The sequence below is a fragment of the Diplotaxodon limnothrissa genome, linkage group LG18 (genome assembly GCF_057381915.1).
Source record: "Diplotaxodon limnothrissa isolate DT_005_m linkage group LG18, D_limnothrissa_male_GT1.1, whole genome shotgun sequence".
Taxonomy (NCBI): domain Eukaryota; kingdom Metazoa; phylum Chordata; class Actinopteri; order Cichliformes; family Cichlidae; genus Diplotaxodon; species Diplotaxodon limnothrissa.
The window spans coordinates 5,339,128-5,359,549 of record NC_140613.1 but is presented as its reverse complement, the minus strand read 5'-3'; the positions used below and the strand labels follow the sequence as shown (position 1 = coordinate 5,359,549).

Sequence of the window (20,422 nt, the reverse complement as noted above, 5' to 3'; positions counted from 1 at the left end):
CAGGCTTCATTTGGACACTACGTTGGACAGAAGTCTCCACAAAAATGACTCAGAAACACAAATATTATTAATGAAAGTCCAAATGTCAAAAAGGGGTCATACATGATCCTGAGAAATGTCCTTGAACATTTGAACATGAGTCAGAGGGTTATCAGGTTTCTACACTGCATCGTGGCATCAAGCCTGAGATGTCTGTGGAAACAAGTATGGAGGACACAAATGCACAGACGCAGTCGAGCTGTTTACTGCTGATGAGGAAGGAAAATAGTCTGTTGGATATTAAAGCAGCATTTATTAGAGTAAGAACAGATACTTGTGTCCTTCATTTGATCCCCGTCAATTTACAGAAGACTTAAGGACCCTTTGACTTCTAACATACAGCTGCATGTTTACAATTTTATTATTTATTGATCTCTAGCAAAGCGAGACTTTACTGATTAAAGACATATAATCAGACATATTACTGTTACTTTCTGAAAAAGACTCACATAAAGCAGATTTATCACAAGCAAACATCAAGACACATCCTTCATGGCTTAAAGTTGCAGTGGGACTCTTTTGCCATCTGGTGGTTGTAACAGTTATGACAACTGTTCCTGCATATATGTCCCTCCTCAGTGTGAAGAAGACTGGACTCCAAGCTGCTCCTGCTGATCACTGCGTGTTCCTCCTGTGTCTAAAATCTATTTCCATTATGAATCAGGAAACTGTTTGCCCCAATCATAAAGCCAATAAAATACGTCACACACTAAGAAATAACAAAAAGGAATTGTGCATTTCAAGGAGATTTTTCCCTCGTTTTTTGAAATCATAAGAATACAAACTAATGCAAGACTGTCATGTTTTCATAAGTTTGTAGAGACACTGTTCTGTTGTATTCTAGGACATCAGTCACTTTTTAAATGCATGCTACTCCTCTTCATCATCAGCATCATCATCAGCACCCATGACCTCCTTTTAGTCTTTGTTTTGTTATTTTTCAGAGTTCAGGAGACGTTCTTATGGGATTTCCACAGTGTACAAGTACTGTTTAGAGCCTTTACCTAAAAGAAAAGAGTAAAGTACAAAGTAGATTTACTCACTGCAGGAAAATAATGCCTCAATCTGATATATTGTCTTATATGACAAACTGAAAGTGATGCATCAAAGTGTAAGCAGCATTTTCCTGTTACAGCTGGTCTAGATGGAACTGATCTGATCTCCTTTATGTACAGGTAGATATCCAGTGGGTTTGCTAAGGGTCACAGATGAGGGGCTGTGTGAGATGTTTAATGGGAAAGGAAATAAAACCATTGTTCCAGACCTGCAGCTAAGATACTCGAGTATCTTCAAATATGAAGCTGAGTATTACTTCCATACTTTCCTCCACTGCTGATGACCTTGTTACCTGCTGCTCCCTGTTAATGATCAGCCTCAGTTCTGATAGTAAACTGTTGGCTCTCTGGGGGGAAGAAAAGTTTGTATTTGTTTAAGATACAATGAAATCATATTTTGACATATTGGAAGATGACATGGAGCTGAAAAAATACTACAGGTATAAATGGAAACTCCAGTTTATTTCTGTTATTTCCTGTGATAGTGTTTGTACACTCGCTCATGATAACTGTTCATTCAGCTGCTGTTTTTGTCTGCTGGACATCTTTAGCTTTCAGTAAGGATGCATTCATAGATCAGCACATCTTTTTGAACCACATTTCTTATGATACTCAGAGTTTACATTTTGGAAATGTGGTGAGACCTGGGGTAGAAAGAGACTGAAGCCAGCTTCAACCTCGGCAGTTTTGTGTGTGTGTGAAGCAGAAAGATAAGAACTGTGTGGCCAACTCATCACACACATAATCCTGAATCAGAAAAACAGCATCAAGTGTTGTAATTGTTAAACACAGAAGTGTGATTTATATGTGGTTTTACTGATGGTTAACACAGTCGCACAAACACCTGAAACTGATCAAAATATAAAACAACATATTAAACATAAATATGTGCCAGTTACCAGAACTTATATGTGGTTTCACTGAGCTTTAATTCTGCTCAGTTTATCAATACTCACTCATACAAAAGTTTGTTATGTTTTATTGATTATTTGGCTTTAGGTTTTCCAGTTTTCCAGCTGCTGCTGTTTAATGTTTGCCTGGGAAAAGAAATTTCAGTTAGTGTGGGGAGTTTGGTTAAGCTGGTGGAAAACAATACTGTTACACTGACCTTTTGGATAAGATTGTCTTACCTGTGGTTTCTCTGATGTGCACGACAAAACAGTCTCCAGGCAGCTCGAGTGCCCATTTAAAGGTTCCTGGTGGTACCAAGTGATTGAAGAGAGGATTGAAAAGCCATATTAGTTTATTGTAGATTGTAGTCAGTTGGCCAAGCTTGTAATGAAAAACGGTTCATTACTCGAAGCTTTCATCACAGTCCTCTTTGGTGACATCTGGTGGACAAATATATGAAGAGCAGCTTGAGTCTGCAGCTTATAATGAACTGCTTCATTATGATTGCCCACTCTGCAGAGCTGACAGCTTGTGTTTGATGTCATGTGACAGTTCTGTGTGATATCGGGCTGATATGTTGCTTTGAACGTGAATTTTTGGGGGGTGAAAAAATTATGTTATCATCAATCAATCATGTGGTCAGAAGAATCTGTGCTTACCTTGCAGGAATGTTTTAAATTTACAGATTGGGAAGTTTTTATTCAGTCTTGATGCTTTGGTGGATGTTAGCTCATATGCAGGTTTTGTAAAGACATGATTATACCCCTTAAGCGTGCTAAAGTGTACCCTAACAATAAGCCATGGGTCACCAAATGCATCAAATCCTGTTTAAGGAAAAAGAGACAGGCTTTTAAAGAGGGGGCTGTTCCTGACTTTCAGGCAGTCACCAAAGACTTGAAAATCGAGCTCTTGAAAGCAAAACAGATCTACAAAAACCTTCTTGAAAGAAAATTTGCTGCAAAACGTTTTGGGTCTGCCTGGACTTGTATGAAAACCATATCAGGGTTTCAAAATCCCCAGAGCAGCAGTCAGATCATTGTAGACGGTTTTAAGTCAGACAGAGATTTGAATATGCTTGATGCTCGTTTTAGTTCTTCTGAACTGAAACAGAAACTGAAAGATACTCAACACTTCATCACTGAACTCAGCGATGTCCAAAAGGCCTTTCATACAGTTAATGTGAACAAGAGCCAGGGCCCTGATAACATTAGTGCCGCCTAATTAAATCTTGTGCTAAAGAGCTCAGTCCTAAATTTCAGCTTATTTTCAATAAATCCTTTCAAATACAAAATGTGCCCTCGCTTTGGAAGGAAGCTGTCGTCGTTCATGTCCCTAAATCTAGTCGTCCAAACGTCCTGAATGACTTCAGGCCTGTTGCCTCACCTGAGTTGTCATGAAAGTCTGAAAAAATCCTCAGAAATGTGATTATGGAAGAGATTGAATATCAGCTGGATCCAATGCAATTTGCGTACAGGCCCAACAGAGGAGTGCAGGACGCGCTTTTGACTCGACTAAATCTGATTCTTAAACATGTAGAGAGTAAAGGGACTTTTGCAAGACTTCTTTTCATTGATTTTTCTTCAGCTTTTAATACAATACAGCCCCATATTTTAATGAAAAGACTTTTAGAAGAGTTTGAAATCAGGAAAAACCTGGTTTGCTGGATTTTAGATCTTTTAACTGACAGGTCACAAAGAGTGAGAATAAATGGGGTTCTGTCTGACCCAGTGTTCTCCTCCACAGCTTCTCCTCCAGGGTCTCTTATCGCCCTTATTATTCATTCTCTTTACAAACACGTGTCAGAGCAGATATGAAAACAGGGCCATCATTAAATTTACAGATGACTTTGTTATTGTCAGCTTACTGAAAGAGGGTGAAACTCACCACGGTCCAATCATTGATGACTTTGTTCAGTGGTGGGAGGAGTCTTATCTCCAAATGAACATATCTAAAACAAAAGATAGGGTTATTGATTTTAGGAAACAGCAAAATGGGCACAGAGTCACTTTAATTAAAGGTCAGAAAATAGAGCAAGTGCAATCATATAAATATCTTGGGACCATAATCAATGAAAAACTGAACTTTTATTGCAAATCGGTCTGTAAAAAGGGTCACCAGTGCCTTTACTGCCTCAGGAAACTTGCTCATTTCCACATTGAGCGAAAGATTTGAACTTTGTTTTCTTGTTCTTTTATTGAGTCTGTTTTATCTTTTTGTTTGGTGCCATGGTTCAGTCAGACCTCTGTCACAGAGAAAAATTGACTGAATTAGTGAGTGAGATGGTCCAGTCGTCTGATAGATGAGTCACAGGCCTGTTTAGACTCCCTGTACTCTAAACAGGTACCACAGATGGCTTAATCAATCCTTAAAAATGGTTCCCATCCTCTACGGGGTGGATTTAGCTTCTTTCTTCAGGACGGAGGTTTCTAGTTCCAAGATGCAGGACAAAGCATTATAAAAACAGCTTTGTCCCTGCTGCTGTCACTGAACTCAATAAGAATTGTTTTTGATTTGATTCCTTTGTTTAATTACTAAATATGTGTTTTGTCAGGTTTCATTGTTCTGTAAAGCAAATTTACCTGTGGGTATAAATAAAGTAACCTTAACTTAAAGCTTATAGGAGGTTGTGAGGTCACTGCCTCCACCTGATTATGTAATTAACCAGCAGACTGGTACGTTTATATATAATATACTATAAGTTATATCATTATAATTATGTGTACATCATATTTCTTATGTACATTTTAGACCTGGGAGCAGAAATGCTGATGAACTGGTTTTTATTCAGGAACAGGCAGAGCGTCCTCTCTTCCTGGCTCCATGTCTATAATTATGTCACACACTGATTCGCTCTCACAAAATCACCAAAACACGGCACAAATCCCACCAATGGTTCAATTCCTTATAAATCTTTGAATCAGGTACTGAAGCAGTGACGTGCTGAATGAAGCTTCAGACGTCATTGATCACGTGACTCTGTTCAGTCAAACCAAGCCTCAGCACAGCGTTTCTGAAGCAGTGTGTTGATTTTTTGACACACGTGCCGGAGCTTCAGCTTCAAACGGGCCGTCACCATCAGAGTTGCTGGAACCATGTCCCACTACTGGCTACTCTGTTTTATTCTGTGTTAAGTTTTTGAATGTGAATTTTCTGTGTTAAGAATAACAAAGAAAATGTAATGAAGTGATTTTAAAGTTTAAACTTTGTGTTAAATCTTGTGAGTCAGAGAGAGAGAGAGAGATGAGGTGTGGGTGGACATCAGATGATCAAATGTCAACAACCTGATTGGCCCAAGTGTGAAGATGTGACGTCCAGTGAGGGAAGGGGGGAGAAAGGGTGAGCAGGTATAAAAGTGAGGTGAAGAAGAGATTTGGGGTTCTTCCCTTTTGTCCTCTGTGAGATGAGCAGTTCAGAAGTTTGGATCTAAGAGGTTCACAGTTAAAATTCCAGCAGAGACGCTAAAAGGAGAACCACAGTCCAACCTGTGAATGTTTGTAACCCTTTGTGAAACAACAAAGGCATAAATATGATCATATCAATATTATCTACTGGGTCAGACTCATAGGATCAGGGATTAGAACTCCTTTTATCAGAGAGATGAAATCTACTTCCTGTACAGGGTTTTTTTGTGGGCCTACCGATCGACAGAAACTAGAGTCAATAAAAAAACTGGACATTGGCTCAATGTGTGTGTGGCACAGGCAAACAAGGACTGAGCGCTGTGTAGTCCCACATAAAGTCAGACACCTGGTCACCCTAGGTGGACCATGGCATGGTCTATATGGAGGATACAGACACTGCTGAAAACATGACTCTGTCTGGTTTAGATGATCAAATGTCTTTACTTTAGGAGGCTGTGGCTCAGAGTACATTCACATAATGCCTTTGAATAAATGTAAAAAGCTGGTTTTTCTCCTGCTTTGATTTCTTTGTCCAGGTAGAAATTCTGCTTTTTGCCTCTAAAATCGGAAACAGTTTGAAACAAAGTTTGGCGCTCTAATCCTCTCTGTGTTTGTCCTTTGGTCAGATGGTGATATTGAATGAAATATTCCAGTATTCAGTAGCTCAGCAGCTTTGTAACATGTGGTTTTGCACACTGTTCAAACCTCAGATGTTTGTGTAAACAAGTGTGGAGGACACAAACTGACGGGGGGAGGAACGACATTTACTGTTGATGTGTCTGACATTTAGTCTCCATGAGTTCTCATAAGACTGAAGAACTCTGTGATCTCTAACATGCAGCTGTATGTTTTGAAATCATGTGTCTCATTCTCTGGACTTTACTAGACAACAAGTGAAGAACATGTAACGAATATCATCTTTAAAGTGATGAATAATAACTCTGCCTCTGTGTCATAAAAAGATCGTACTTCTGAAAGGTCAGAGGGCAGCATCCACTCTGGTTTTACACAGTTTTGCAGCTTTAGCTCTTCTGAAGTTCAGCACCTGCTTTTTCAACCAATCAGAAGCCAGTATTGTAAAGAGTTCATATTTCATTTTATGCAATTGAATAATTTTGAATGTTTAGGTGAATATTTATATTTAGAGTATTTTCTCGATCAGTGTCTTCAGTCCTGACCCTGAGTGCGTACGTTTAAAAATAAAGTGATATAACTTCTTTTACATTACTGTGAACTTCTTGTACAGTTTGACAGCTGATTGTTGTCGTGTTTGTCGTCATATGAAGATCGTTTCCTAAAGAGGGCTGAACAGTCATTTAGCCTCTGGCTCCATCCATGAATCTGATGTTTGCTGTATAATCTGTGCTGTTAATAGTGTAATGGAACATATAATTTGTACATATAATTTCATATGTAATTATGATGATCTTTACCCATTAAGATTTGAAATGAAACGATAAACAAAGGCCAAGAAAACTGAGTTAAACTCCTGAGTCTACTATATATTTGCACCATGAAGAAATGAATTGTTAAAGTTTAACTGGGTCAGACTTGTTACTGCATGCTGTAACCAAACATACCACACCCTGCATCATGTGATTGGCTCTTGGTCGCTCTGTAAGAATATTTCTTTAGTGCCTCCCTTCACAGATGTGTCTGTATCAGGATGGGTCTAAACAACATGGTGTAAATGCAGTTGCTGGTGAGCCTCATTTCCTGTAGGAGGTGAACAAGAGCAGAGATCTGTTTCCCTTCAGAGCACAGAGGTTGTTTCTGTTCAGAGGAAGTGAAACTGTCTGACAGTCACTGAGAGACGGTGAAACGGCACAGCACATGAATCAAATGGATCAAACAAAATTCTGCTGTTCAGTCTGTTTGGATCTACTGAAGGATCCGGTGACTATTCCCTGCGGACACAGCTACTGCATGAACTGTATTAAAAGCTTCTGGGATGAAGAGGAAGAGAAGAAAATCTACAGCTGCCCTCAGTGCAGACAGACTTTCACAGCGAGGCCTGTCCTGATGAAAAACACCATGTTAGCAGATTTAGTGGAGGAGCTGAAGAAGACTGGACTCCAAGCTGCTCCTGCTGATCACTGCTATGCTGGACCTGAAGATGTGGCCTGTGATGTCTGCACTGGAAGAAAAATGAAAGCATTCAAGTCCTGTTTATTCTGTCTGGCATCTTACTGTGAGAAACACCTTCAGACTCATAATATTGTTGCAGCTTCATTCAAGAAACACAAGCTGGTGGAGCCCTCCAAGAAGCTCCAGGAGAACATCTGCTCTCGTCATGATGAGGTGATGAAGATGTTCTGCCGTACTGATCAGCAGAGTATCTGTTATCTCTGCTCTGTGGATGAACATAAAGGCCACGACACAGTCTCAGCTGCAGCAGAAAGGACTGAGAGGCAGAGAGAGCTGGAGGTGAGTCGACAAAACATCCAGCAGAGAATCCAGGACAGAGAGAAAGATGTGAAGCTGCTTCAACAGGAGGTGGAGGCCATCAATCAGTCTGCTGATCAAACAGTGGAGCACAGTGAGAAGATCTTCACTGAGCTGATCCATCTCATCCAGAAAAGAAGCTCTGATGTGAAGCAGCAGATCAGATCCCAGCAGGAAACTGAAGTGAGTCGAGTCAAAGAGCTTCAGGAGAAGCTGGAGCAGGAGATCACTGAGCTGAAGAGGAAAGATGCTGAGCTGAAGCAGCTCTCACACACAGAGGATCACATCCAGTTTCTACACAACTACCCCTCACTGTCAGCACTCAGTGAGTCTACAGACTCATCCAGCATCAATATCCGTCCTCTGAGCTACTTTGAGGATGTGACAGCAGCTGTGTCAGAGGTCAGAGATAAACTACAGGACATTCTGAGAGAGGAATGGACAAACATCTCACTGACAGTCACTGAAGTGGATGTTTTACTGTCAGATCCACCAGCAGAGCCAAAGACCAGAGCTGGATTCTTAAAATATTCATGTGAAATCACACTGGATCCAAACACAGCAAACACACATCTGTTATTATCAGAGGGGAACAGAAAAGCAACAGTAATGAAACAACAACAGTCTTATTCTGATCATCCAGACAGATTCACTAGATGGTGGCAGGTCCTGAGTAGAGAGAGTCTGACTGGACGTTGTTACTGGGAGGTGGAGTGGAGAGGGGAAGGAGTTGATGTAGCAGTCGCATACAAGAATATCAGCAGAAAAGGAGAGGGTAATGAATGTAAATTTGGATGTAATGACAAATCTTGGTCATTAGATTGTAACAACAACAGTTATACATTTTGGTACAACAACATCCAAACTCCTGTCTCAGGTCCTCGTTCCTCCAGAGTAGGAGTGTACCTGGATCACAGAGCAGGTATTTTGTCCTTCTACAGTGTCTCTGAAACCATGACTCTCCTCCACAGAGTCCAGACCACATTCACTCAGCCGCTCTATGCTGGACTGTCGCCTTATTATTATGGAGCCACTGCTGAGTTGATTAAGCTCAAATAGACTGAAGTCTTTCATATTGTGGGTTTAAATCTGTGTTTTAGTTTCATTTTATTTTCTCTCCATCATTTCTGCACAGAGATCAGCTGTCAGTCAAACATTATGGGTGGTACCTCCACATCTTCTAGTTGTTCTCTTGATGTTTCTCAGTTTTTAAAGGAGATCTTTCCTGTGACTGTTTATGGAGGCTATCACTGCTCATCATCATTTTGATTTACTAAAATATTTCTCCACATGAAAATGTAAACTTCTCTATCCTCTAAATGTTTCTGGAATATTTGTATTGAAAAATGTCGACATTTCTCTTTATGAGTATGGCAGACCATGTGTGTGTGTTTGTGTTTGTTTTTGTCAAAATCATCAAACAAATGAGGAAAAACTGTGATTTTAATGAATGAATTCATATATTGTGTTGATGTTTTATTGTGTGAATAAACTGGAAGGTTTGACTATAAATCAAACTTTGAACAAAGTCTTTTCTTCTGTCTTCATTCCAGGATCTCACTCAAATCTGATGCAGAAAATATGAAACTAATCTGAGAGAATAACTGAAGCAGTTTTCCTCCTGAAGCATCACAAAGTTCAGAGTTCATGTTTAGAGCAGAAGATTCAGCAGTCGCTCTGTGACCTTTCAACTTTCTTCACTAAAACAGCTTCATTACAGAGAAACAAGTCACATTTTCTTGATGTTCTTAAGTCCTTTCAGATGTTTTTAATGGTCCTTGAATGCAGCATCAGTGTCGCAGGTTTAAAAGGTCACTTTCTGTTGTGTTCAAAGATTTCCTTCAGATATGGTCTTTAATCAGTAAAGCCAGTGATACAGCAGTGTCATTAGCTGTGTTATTGGCACCAGGCTGTGTTTATGTATGTATTTAATTCTGTCTGAGGATGTCTTCAGCATGAAATGATCATTTGCTCAGCTGCTGTGTCTCATCTCTTATCAGACATTGGTTGGAACAGAGTTTTGTTGCTGACCATCTGACAAGAGGGTGAAGAAAAGCTTCAGGCTTCATTTGGACACTACGTTGGACAGAAGTCTCCACAAAAATGACTCAGAAACACAAATATTATTAATGAAAGTCCAAATGTCAAAAAGGGGTCATACATGATCCTGAGAAATGTCCTTGAACATTTGAACATGAGTCAGAGGGTTGTCAGGTTTCTACACTGCATCGTGGCATCAAGCCTGAGATGTCTGTGGAAACAAGTATGGAGGACACAAATGCACAGACGCAGTCGAGCTGTTTACTGCTGATGAGGAAGGAAAATAGTCTGTTGGATATTAAAGCAGCATTTATTAGAGTAAGAACAGATACTTGTGTCCTTCATTTGATCCCCGTCAATTTACAGAAGACTTAAGGACCCTTTGACTTCTAACATACAGCTGCATGTTTACAATTTTATTATTTATTTATTTATTTCTAGCAAAGCGAGACTTTACTGATTAAAGACATATAATGAACATCAGTTCAAAGCTGATGAACAATAACTGCACTTCTTCATATATATAATACATCACAGTACAGAGGGAAATTTCTGGGTGCTTGAATTTTGCAGGTTTAGCTTTTGTTCTTTTTGTTTTTTAAATATTTTTAATTAATAAATAATACATTTTAATTATTTATTCTAATGTCTGTGTTTGTGATGCAGCGGTTGCCTTATCTTTGATCTTATCTGAAGCTCAAAAGCTTTTTTTTCAAACAAACAGAAGCCAGTATTCTAAAGAGTTCATATTTATTTTATTCAGGTGAATAATTCAGAGCTTTCAGGTGAATATTTAAATTTAAACTACATACTGTCTCAACCAATGGTTTCAAACTGATCCTGAGTGAATACATCTAAAAATGAAGAAATAAAAACTGGCTCCTTTTACATTTGTGTTACTGTTACTTTCTGAAAAAGACTCACATAAAGCCGATTTATCACAAGCAAACATCAAGACACATCCTTCATGGCTTAAAGTTGCAGTGGGACTCTTTCGCCATCTGGTGGTTGTACAATTTTTTCTCGTCTCTTATTTGTTGTGTGTGATCAGGACAATTCTGGAGAAGATGAGCCTGCAGGGGAAAGTCACCCCCAAAGACACAAGGGGGGAAATACTAACTAATACAAATCTAAACAGGGACAACCTCGGCACTAGAGAATCAACTTAACCAAAGACGACTTAAACATGAAACATAATACAAAATGACATCAAAACACAAGAAAACTGAAAACGCTGCGTCAATGATCCAGGATCGTGACAGGTTTGAGGCCTCAGTGTTGTCACTGCAGTAGATCAAGCAGTCAATATAATAATCCTGACATGTTTGTATAGTTGCATGTAGATCAAGTGTAAGCATACCACAGGTTATTATTTATTTATTATTTGCTACTACATATGTCATATTAGGTAAACTGACATAAGATTTGTTGCCAAGAAGCATTTTTACAACAAACAAATAAATGACCAGACACAACTTTCCTTACATTTCATACAAAGTTTTGATGGTTTTCCACGTTTTTGTTTGTTTGTTTCAGAAATACTAGAACATGGATTCTCCTTTATCGAGCTATTTCACTGCTAACCTCTAAATCCTCTCATCTCCAGAAACCCTGGATGGATGGATGTTAAGACATTATTACTTTATTGCAACAGCAGAGAGTCCAGCCAAACTGATCATTTCATCAGAGCACATTTTTAACTTTTCAGTGGTTGTTTGTTTTGGGGAACTGAGCAGCAGTTAGCCTGGGAAATAGCTAGCAACACTAGATTTAAGGAGATAGCAGCATAACTAAAGGCTGGTTTAGCATCACTGCCCTTTTTATTTAAAAATAAAGTTTTATACCCTATATCTTAAAAGTGGCGTTTGGCCTCAATTATGATCTCTGGACCTGAACTCCACGTAAGACTGAATGATGAATAATTCAACATAACACTGGATGAGAGAAAATAAGGCATGCACCCTGGCAAAATAAAAACACAATGAAAGTGAAAAAAAGTGAAAATGAAAAGTGTTGGTTGTTTGTAAATGATGTCGTACTTGCATAGGTCCTGTCTACTCACAGCACTTTCTGCTACATGTCTCATGTACCCAGTCACACACATTCATGCAGCACTTCTATCTGTGCCTGAGGGCTTTAGCCAACATTCACACACGCTGATGGACTTGGGGTTCAGTGTCTTGTCCAAGGATACTTTGGCATGTGGACTGGAGGAAACTGTGGACCAATCCACTGACCCTGTGACTGGTACCAATTGTACCACCTGAACCACAGCTGGGACAAGATTAAAGCTGCTTAATAAAAGAAAACAGCAAGAGCAAAAAATAAAGAACACTTGGGAAAGTCCGAATAGAGATAACATGTGTTCACTGCTTGAGCCGCAATCTACTAGCTAACCTGAGTGAAGGAAAAGATTTGTCACGATTAACCTCTAAAGTTGGCAGCTCCTTGTAATGAATCATTTGACATTTCCATTTACTGCCAGTCTTTAGTGACTGAAACACTAACATGTGAAATTGGCTGTCAGAATTCACAGTTATGTTCTGCAGCAGATTTTAATCAAACTTTATGCTACCTGGCGGGTGTTCATCGGCCTTCCTGATGATTTAATTGGCCAGCACCTTAGCGTGCAAGGTGAATACAGCATGAATCACACAGGCTGCCATAAACAAAGTTACGCCCAAGACACATATTTGAAATTAAAATTAGCTGAGGACCTCGGTGCTGCTGCATACACACCTCCACACCACGTTATACACCTGAACACCACAGGGCTAGTGATGGAAATTCCAGCTGTTTTTAGAGAACCGGCTCTTTTGGCTCCTAACCGGCTCTTCAGGTTGTTTTGTTGCTTTAATTAATTTCTTATCAACAAAAATATGAAATTATGCACAAAAGGAATTACTAATGTAAAAAAGATTGTGGTTTTATTTATATATGTTTACATATAAATATATACGGTGGCCCCTAGAGACAAATCACGTGCAAAGCTCAACATTGCCCCTAGCATCCTGGAGCACTTCCGTTGTGTTTTGTATGTGTTTTGGAGTTTGTACGTGCTGCTTTGTCTCTAGGGGCCAGAAGGTGTAGGTCTATTAGGTGTTGATGCTGGAGTGAAAAATTCCTGATGGACAAAAATGGACAAGAAAAGGTCAAAGCCATCAGGTCCTCGGTTTAGAAAAAAACAGAAAAGGAGAAACAAGCAAACGATACAGGTAAGCAGATGTGTCTTTAGATAACGGCAGGTATTATGTATCCTGCAACAAGATAACATTCATTAGTAGGAATTGGGAAAATTTCCAAAAGATTAAAAGATTATTGAATCTTTTGGACTGTTCAGCATAATATTTATTCGATTTTACAGTCCTGTGGTCTCAGCCTCAGATACTTATCAAATCAAACAAAGCTCATAAAAAACAAACAGATGGACGCTGAATGAATTATTAGATTAATTGGAAGAGGTGTTTTATTGATTAGTCTGCTACTCTCAGTGTATGATGAATTATAATGTCTGTTTGTCATTTACTCTCTTTCTCTCACTATATCAAATATTTATCTGGTTAAATTCAGTATGGTCCCGATAGCAGTTTCCACAATAACATATGTTAATGTACAATCCTTAATTTGGTGTGTGTGTGTGTGTGTGTGTGTGTGTGTGTGTGTGTGTGTGTGTGTGTGTGTGTGTGTGTGTGTGTGAGATTTACATTGCTGTGCTTGTGAGTCACCATCTACCGCACATATACATGGCCAATAAACACAATTCTGATTCTTATATTTCTGTTTTGCCTACGTCGTTGGGTTTGAAGGATCTCTTCACGTGTGTCTTGCTGGTGTCTGCTTACATCTGCTATTTGTCTGTTTGACTTGCTCCAGTCGCCACAGATGGCCCCATGCTGCATTGTGTTCTAGCACAAAGTGTGTTTGTGCTAGGATCAGTTATAACAACCATCATTCACCTGTGGAGTGTAAATTACTATTTGACTTGTGTATTTTTTATTTTCTTTGTTTTAAAAGCATGTGTGATGTTTTAAAATGCTTGGAGTAGATTTTAGTAGTTCTTCTTGTATGACTGTGAGCAATGAGCCTGGTGCTAAGTGTCCTATTACAGGTTTAAAAGTAGGATAAGCTAGTAGCCGTGGGGCCTTCATGCCAGTGGGTTGTTTTCCACATTCCTTTTGTTTTACACCACCTTGTGTATATAGGTGGTTGGTTTGTACGTGTGCCTTTTTTCTCCCCATGGTCCTCAGCTACTGGTAAGTCCAGCTCAATATTTGGTTGTTTTACTTCACAGTCAACCTTTATACTGATTCATGCCGCACTTGTTTTAACTTCTGTTTTATTTGTATTTGTTTGTTTGTTTTTAACAAATATATTGAATAAAAGTATTTTGATATTGAAACCAGTCTGCATCAATAGTGTATTCGAGCCTGCGTTATCATTTGTTTGGCTTGTTTGAAACTACAATCTTTATATTTCATAGCGGTGAAATTCCCCTAGGTTGCGGTGTTGCATTTTAATCATAACCCCCCCTGAAAAACCTCACCAGACATTATGTTTTTGAGACCTGGGTGGAGATTCAGTTCAATTCAGTTTTCACTTCCATCATACAATGTGAAATCCTTTGGTTCCTAACATAGTACTCAGTTCATATCAGCTCAGATATCCAGCATGTGTTTTTTTTCCCTTTTCAGATCTGAAGTGTGTTCAAAGCATTGTTTTAATTTGTTTCAGATATAATGCCTATTTATGTCCTGTTTCATATGTAACATGAGTTCGCCTTCTGAGGCTGCACATTAAAATGTACTCTCAGCTATTTGTTCAAAAGTCACTAAAAACAAGTGAAATAGTGCAGCAAGGAAATCAGATGGACGAAATAAGATTCTATTTTGATCTGTTTGGATCTACTGAAGGATCCGGTGACTATTCCCTGTGGACACAGCTACTGCATGAACGGTATTAAAACCCTTCTGGGATGAAGAGAAGAAAATCTATAGCTGCCCTCAGTGCAGACAGACTTTCACATCGAGACATGTCCTGATGGAAAACACCATGTAAGCAGATTTAGTGGAGGAGCTGAAGAAGACTGGACTCCAAGCTGGACCTGAAGATGTGGCCTGTGATGTCTGCACTGGGAGAAAAATGAAAGCCTTCAAGTCCGGTTATGATTAGGTGATAAAGATGTTCTGCTATAGGAAAATATCTGCAGATGTGTTTACATTTTTATGTTGAATATTCTTTTTAAGATTTGCTACAAAAACTGAGGCAGGATTTAAATGGCTAGTTTTGATCTTTTTAGCTATAATTTGTTAAATTTTAAATTCCTTCAAGTTTTTTGTAAACTGGAGTGTCCATTATGAATAATTGAATTATTTGCACTGGTAATAAATACAGTAAAATACATTCACGAATAACAAAAAGTTTTTTCGTTTTCAAATTTTTTAAAAATATAACCAAACAATACAACAATGCACCAAAATTTTCAGGACTGTGGATGATACAAAGTGCTGCTGTAACTGTGACAGGGTGGAAAACTACCCTTATAGCCCCTTAGCAGTACCAAAAGACTCCATACAGGTGTTATTCATAAGTTGATTTTGTACTAAAAGAGTTGACAGTAAAAAAAAAAGGCACTCAGTTAATACAAATTCTTAAGCCTGAAAACAATGTAAATACACTGCGAAATTGTTTTAAATTGGTTATTTTTCATGTTGCATTAATGGTTGTCATTTGATTCAAGAGAACTGCGATCTGTACATCAGTAATCGGCTAGTAAGTCTTTTCTGGGATCGATTGGTAATGGCTTCTTTCTCTACCAGGGGGCTTTCGCGCGCTCTCTCCTCATTACAAAACTACTGCAGAAGAGAAGCATCTCAAAATCACCCTCGTCATTCTTTCCTCCGTGTTTTAAGGTAATGGTGATCAAAACATGATATTTTATACTCTGTACGTTGTTGAGATATTTTATAGGTAGTCTTTCGTTATTTTGTGAGCTTCAGAAACATTTTATTATAGATTTTTAGTGGGTAGACCGCGGTTTTGAGCCTCAGTTGCACAATGGCCATTAAGCTAACGGCAGGAGCTACAAACGTTTCTATTGTTATCTATTTTGTACAGAAACATGTTCAGATACAAATAGTAAGCACTCAATTGTTATTTTTGGGTTATTAATTAGCTCTTTCTTCCACTGTGTGACATTGAGCAGTACGCAATGTGAATTACTTATGTTCATTTTTCATTGCATTAAACTACTGCATGAGAGAATCACTTGAAAATCACTCGTAATTTCCCCTCTGCTTTCAGGGGTGTAACATAACTGCGCAATACAGCTGCAGTGAGCAAAGCTTTGGATGTACAGTTAGGAAATTAATACTAAAGCTAAGTAGGTGAAGCAAGCATGCAGTTAATGACTTTTTTACACCACAGTACACTTGGCATTAGGGCTGCCAAGATTAGTCGACTAGTCATTATTACGTCGTTTATCAAAATCGTAAACCACTAATTTAATAGTCGACGCGTCGTTTGAAGCTTTGTAAGATCCTGAAAGACAGGAATAAGCAGTAGGATTTAAGAGTGTAATAACGGACTGAAACAGAAGATGGCAGCAATGCATGTTCAAGGATGCCAGCTGCCGTTAAAGGCAAAAGAAGAAGAAGCAGTCTCCGGCATCGTAGCTCTGTCCAAATTCAGGGGCGGCATCCTTCGGAGGCCGCATTTGTAGGCCAAATGCGTTACAGCGACGCGACGAAGGCTCCGACAAATGCGTCGTCCTTTTCCCCGGATTTGGAGGATGGGTCATGCTAGTGCAGTAAGCTGTGCGTCCAATGGATGCATGGTCTGATCAGTCAACTAATCGCAGAAATAATCGGTGACTAGTCGACGATCAAAATCATCATTTGTGGCAGCCCACTTGGCACTGGTCATTTGTATAATAATTCTTACATAATGAGTAAAACATGTTTGATTTATTGTAGACAGTTGTTCCCATGCTTATTTTGAGAAAAAGTCAACACGTGAGATTAGTTGTTTCAAGAAAAACTGCCATGGCTGCTGTACCCTCTACAAAATGCCTTGTTTAGATGAGTTAAGAGTGTAACAAATTCATCCTGTTTAATCCACAAGGGCAGGGGTGTCAAAGTCCTGAAACTTTTACATGTGTCCCTGCTGCAACACACCTGAATAAAATGAGTAGGTCATTAGCAAGAGTCTTGACTACATGCTGAGGTGGGAACCCCTAAACCTCAACATTTTTAACTTAACATTCAGCAATTATTTCAACTCAAAACGTTCAGTTATCAGCATTCACACTGCAGTTTCTTCAGAAAATGCATTTTCTAGTTTGAAATAAATGAAAGTGTTGGGAAAAAATGTACTTCAACAATAAAAATGCTTATATTGTGCCACGTTCATTCATGAGCTGCTATAACATGAATCTAATGGCTGAATTGTCACCTCAGTATGCAGTCAGGGCTCTTGCTAATTAATCTAATTTTATTGAGGTGTGTTGGAGCAGCGACACATGTAAAAGTTTCAGGACCTCAAGGACTGGAGTTTTGACACCTGTGCACAAGGGTGTAACCAGCGTTATCATGGAGCGCTTTGTTATTATCTCAAAAGGTACTATACCAATAAAGTTTTACCTTACTTAAATCATCGCCACAAGGCATTTCGTATAGGCTAAGTTACTAGTTAACAAGGTTAGCTAGGTCACAGTTTTAACTGCATATTGTAAATCAAACATAACAAACCCTGGCACTGATGAAATAAGCATTTATGACTTGTTGTTGCCTCCCTTCACAGATGTGTCTGTATCAGGATGGGTCTAAACAACATGGTGTAAATGCAGTTGCTGGTGAGCCTCATTTCCTGTAGGAGGTGAACAAGAGCAGAGATCTGTTTCCCTTCAGAGCACAGAGGTTGTTTCTGTTCAGAGAAAGTCAAACTGTCGGACAGTCACTGAGAGACGGTGAAACGGCACAGCACATGAATCAAATGGATCAAACAAAAATCTGCTGTTCAGTCTGTTTGGATCTACTGAAGGATCCGGTGACTATTCCCTGTGGACACAGCTACTGCATGAACTGTATTAAAACCCACTGGGATGGAGAGGAAAACAGGAAAATCTACAGCTGCCCTCAGTGCCGGAGGACTTTCACAGCGAGGCCTGTCCTGGTGAAAAACACCATGTTAGCAGATTTAGTGGAGGAGCTGAAGAAGACTGGACTCCAAGCTGCTCCTGTTGATCACTGCTATGCTGGACCTGAAGATGTGGCCTGTGATGTCTGCACTGGAAGAAAAGTGAAAGCATTCAAGTCCTGTTTAGTCTGTCTGGCATCTTACTGTGAGAAACACCTTCAGCGTCATTATGATGTGGCTCCATTAAAGAAACACAAGCTGGTGGAGCCCTCCAAGAAGCTCCAGGAGAACATCTGCTCTCGTCATGATGAGGTGATGAAGATGTTCTGCCGTACTGATCAGCAGAGTATCTGTTATCTCTGCTCTGTGGATGAACATAAAGGCCACGACACAGTCTCAGCTGCAGCAGAAAGGACTGAGAGGCAGAGAGAGCTGGAGGTGAGTCGACAAAACATCCAGCAGAGAATCCAGGACAGAGAGAAAGATGTGAAGCTGCTTCAACAGGAGGTGGAGGCCATCAATCAGTCTGCTGATCAAACAGTGGAGCACAGTGAGAAGATCTTCACTGAGCTGATCCATCTCATCCAGAAAAGAAGCTCTGATGTGAAGCAGCAGATCAGATCCCAGCAGGAAGCTGAAGCGAGTCGAGTCAAAGAGCTTCAGGAGAAGCTGGAGCAGGAGATCACTGAGCTGAAGAGGAAAGATGCTGAGCTGAAGCAGCTCTCACACACAGAGGATCACATCCAGTTTCTACACAACTACCCCTCACTGTCAGCACTCAGTGATTCTACAGACTCATCCAGCATCAATATCCGTCCTCTGAGCTACTTTGAGGATGTGACAGCAGCTGTGTCAGAGGTCAGAGATAAACTACAGGACATTCTGAGAGAGGAACGGACAAACATCTCACTGACAGTCACTGAAGTGGATGTTTTACTGTCAGATCCACCAGCAGAGCCAAAGACCAGAGCTGGATTCTTAAAATATTCATGTGAAATCACACTGGATCCAAACACAGCATACAAAGAGCTGTTATTATCAGAGGGGAACAGAAAAGCAACCTTAATGAAACAAAAACATTATTCTGATCATCCAGACAGATTTACTTCGTATAAACAGGTCCTGAGTAGAGAGAGTCTAACTGGACGTTGTTACTGGGAGGTGGAGTGGAGAGGGAGAGTTGATGTAGCAGTCGCATACAAGAATATCAGCAGAACAGGGAGTGTGAATGAGTGTGTATTTGGATGTAATGACAAATCTTGGTCATTAGATTGTGACAACAACAGTTATACATTTTGGTACAACAACATCCAAACTCCTGTCTCAGGTCCTCATTCCTCCAGAGTAGGAGTGTACCTGGATCACAGAGCAGGTATTTTGTCCTTCTACAGCGTCTCTGAAACCATGACTCTCCTCCACAGAGTCCAGACCACATTCACTCAGCCGCTCTATGCTGGACTGTTGGTTTACTATAGTGAAGATACTGCTGAGTTGATTAAAGTGAAATAGACTGAAGTCTTTCATATTGTGTGTTTAAATCTGTATTTTAGTTTCATTTTAGTTTCTCTCCATCATTTCTGCACAGAGATCAGCTGTCAGTCAAACATTATGGGTGGTACCTCCACATCTTCTAGTTGTTCTCTTGATGTTTCTCAGTTTTTAAAGGAGATCTTTCCTGTGACTGTTTATGGAGGCTATCACTGCTCATCATCATTTTTGATTTACTAAAATATTTCTCCACATGAAAATGTAAACTTCTCTATCCTCTAAATGTTTCTGGAATATTTGTATTGAAAAATGTCGACATTTCTCTTTATGAGTATGGCAGACCATGTGTGTGTGTTTGTTTTTGTCAAAATCATCAAACAAACGAGGAAAAACTGTGATTTTAATGAATGAATTCATATATTGTGTTGATGTTTTATTGTGTGAATAAACTGGAAGGTTTGACTATAAATCAAACTTTGAACAAAGTCTTTTCTTCTGTCTTCATTCCAGGATCTCACTCAAATCTGATGCAGAAAATATGAAACTAATCTGAGAGAATAACTGAAGCAGTTTTCCTCCTGAAGCATCACAAAGTTCAGAGTTCATGTTTAGAGCAGAAGATTCAGCAGTCGCTCTGTGACCTTTCAACTTTCTTCACTAAAACAGCTTCATTACAGAGAAACAAGTCACATTTTCTTCATGTTCTTAAGTCCTTTAAAATGTTTTTAATGGTCCTTGAATGCAGCATCAGTGTTACAGGTTGTGACTCCTGTGAACAAACTGACACAGTGTGATATTACACATATTTAAATCTGTCTTTACTGATGATGTTGAAGCTGCTGAAGGCTCAGTTACGTTTTGTCTTCCTGCAGGTTAACAAGTGAAATCTGAAAGTGATGCACAAGAGCTTCATCCTGCTAACAGGGATGT

General features: G+C 39.4%; 2 protein-coding genes across 2 annotated transcripts; both read left to right on the top strand.

The window, feature by feature from the left end:
• The first annotated feature begins 7,186 nt into the window (after positions 1 to 7,186).
• Positions 7,187 to 9,053, top strand: LOC146612938 (tripartite motif-containing protein 16-like). The gene has a single exon (XM_085377056.1). The coding sequence runs from the start codon at positions 7,220 to 7,222 to the stop codon at positions 8,888 to 8,890; it is 1,671 nt and encodes a 556-aa protein (XP_085233182.1). The 5' UTR covers positions 7,187 to 7,219; the 3' UTR covers positions 8,891 to 9,053.
• An 8,798-nt stretch (positions 9,054 to 17,851) lies between these two features.
• Positions 17,852 to 19,564, top strand: LOC146612937 (tripartite motif-containing protein 16-like). The gene has a single exon (XM_085379006.1). The coding sequence runs from the start codon at positions 17,852 to 17,854 to the stop codon at positions 19,511 to 19,513; it is 1,662 nt and encodes a 553-aa protein (XP_085235132.1). The 3' UTR covers positions 19,514 to 19,564.
• Positions 19,565 to 20,422: the final 858 nt, after the last annotated feature.

Excerpts from the sequence above, each read along its gene's own strand:
- LOC146612937 (XM_085379006.1), top strand. The coding sequence starts at position 17,852 with ATGAATCAAATGGATCAAACAAAAATCTGCTGTTCAGTCTGTTTGGAT.
- LOC146612938 (XM_085377056.1), top strand. The coding sequence starts at position 7,220 with ATGAATCAAATGGATCAAACAAAATTCTGCTGTTCAGTCTGTTTGGAT.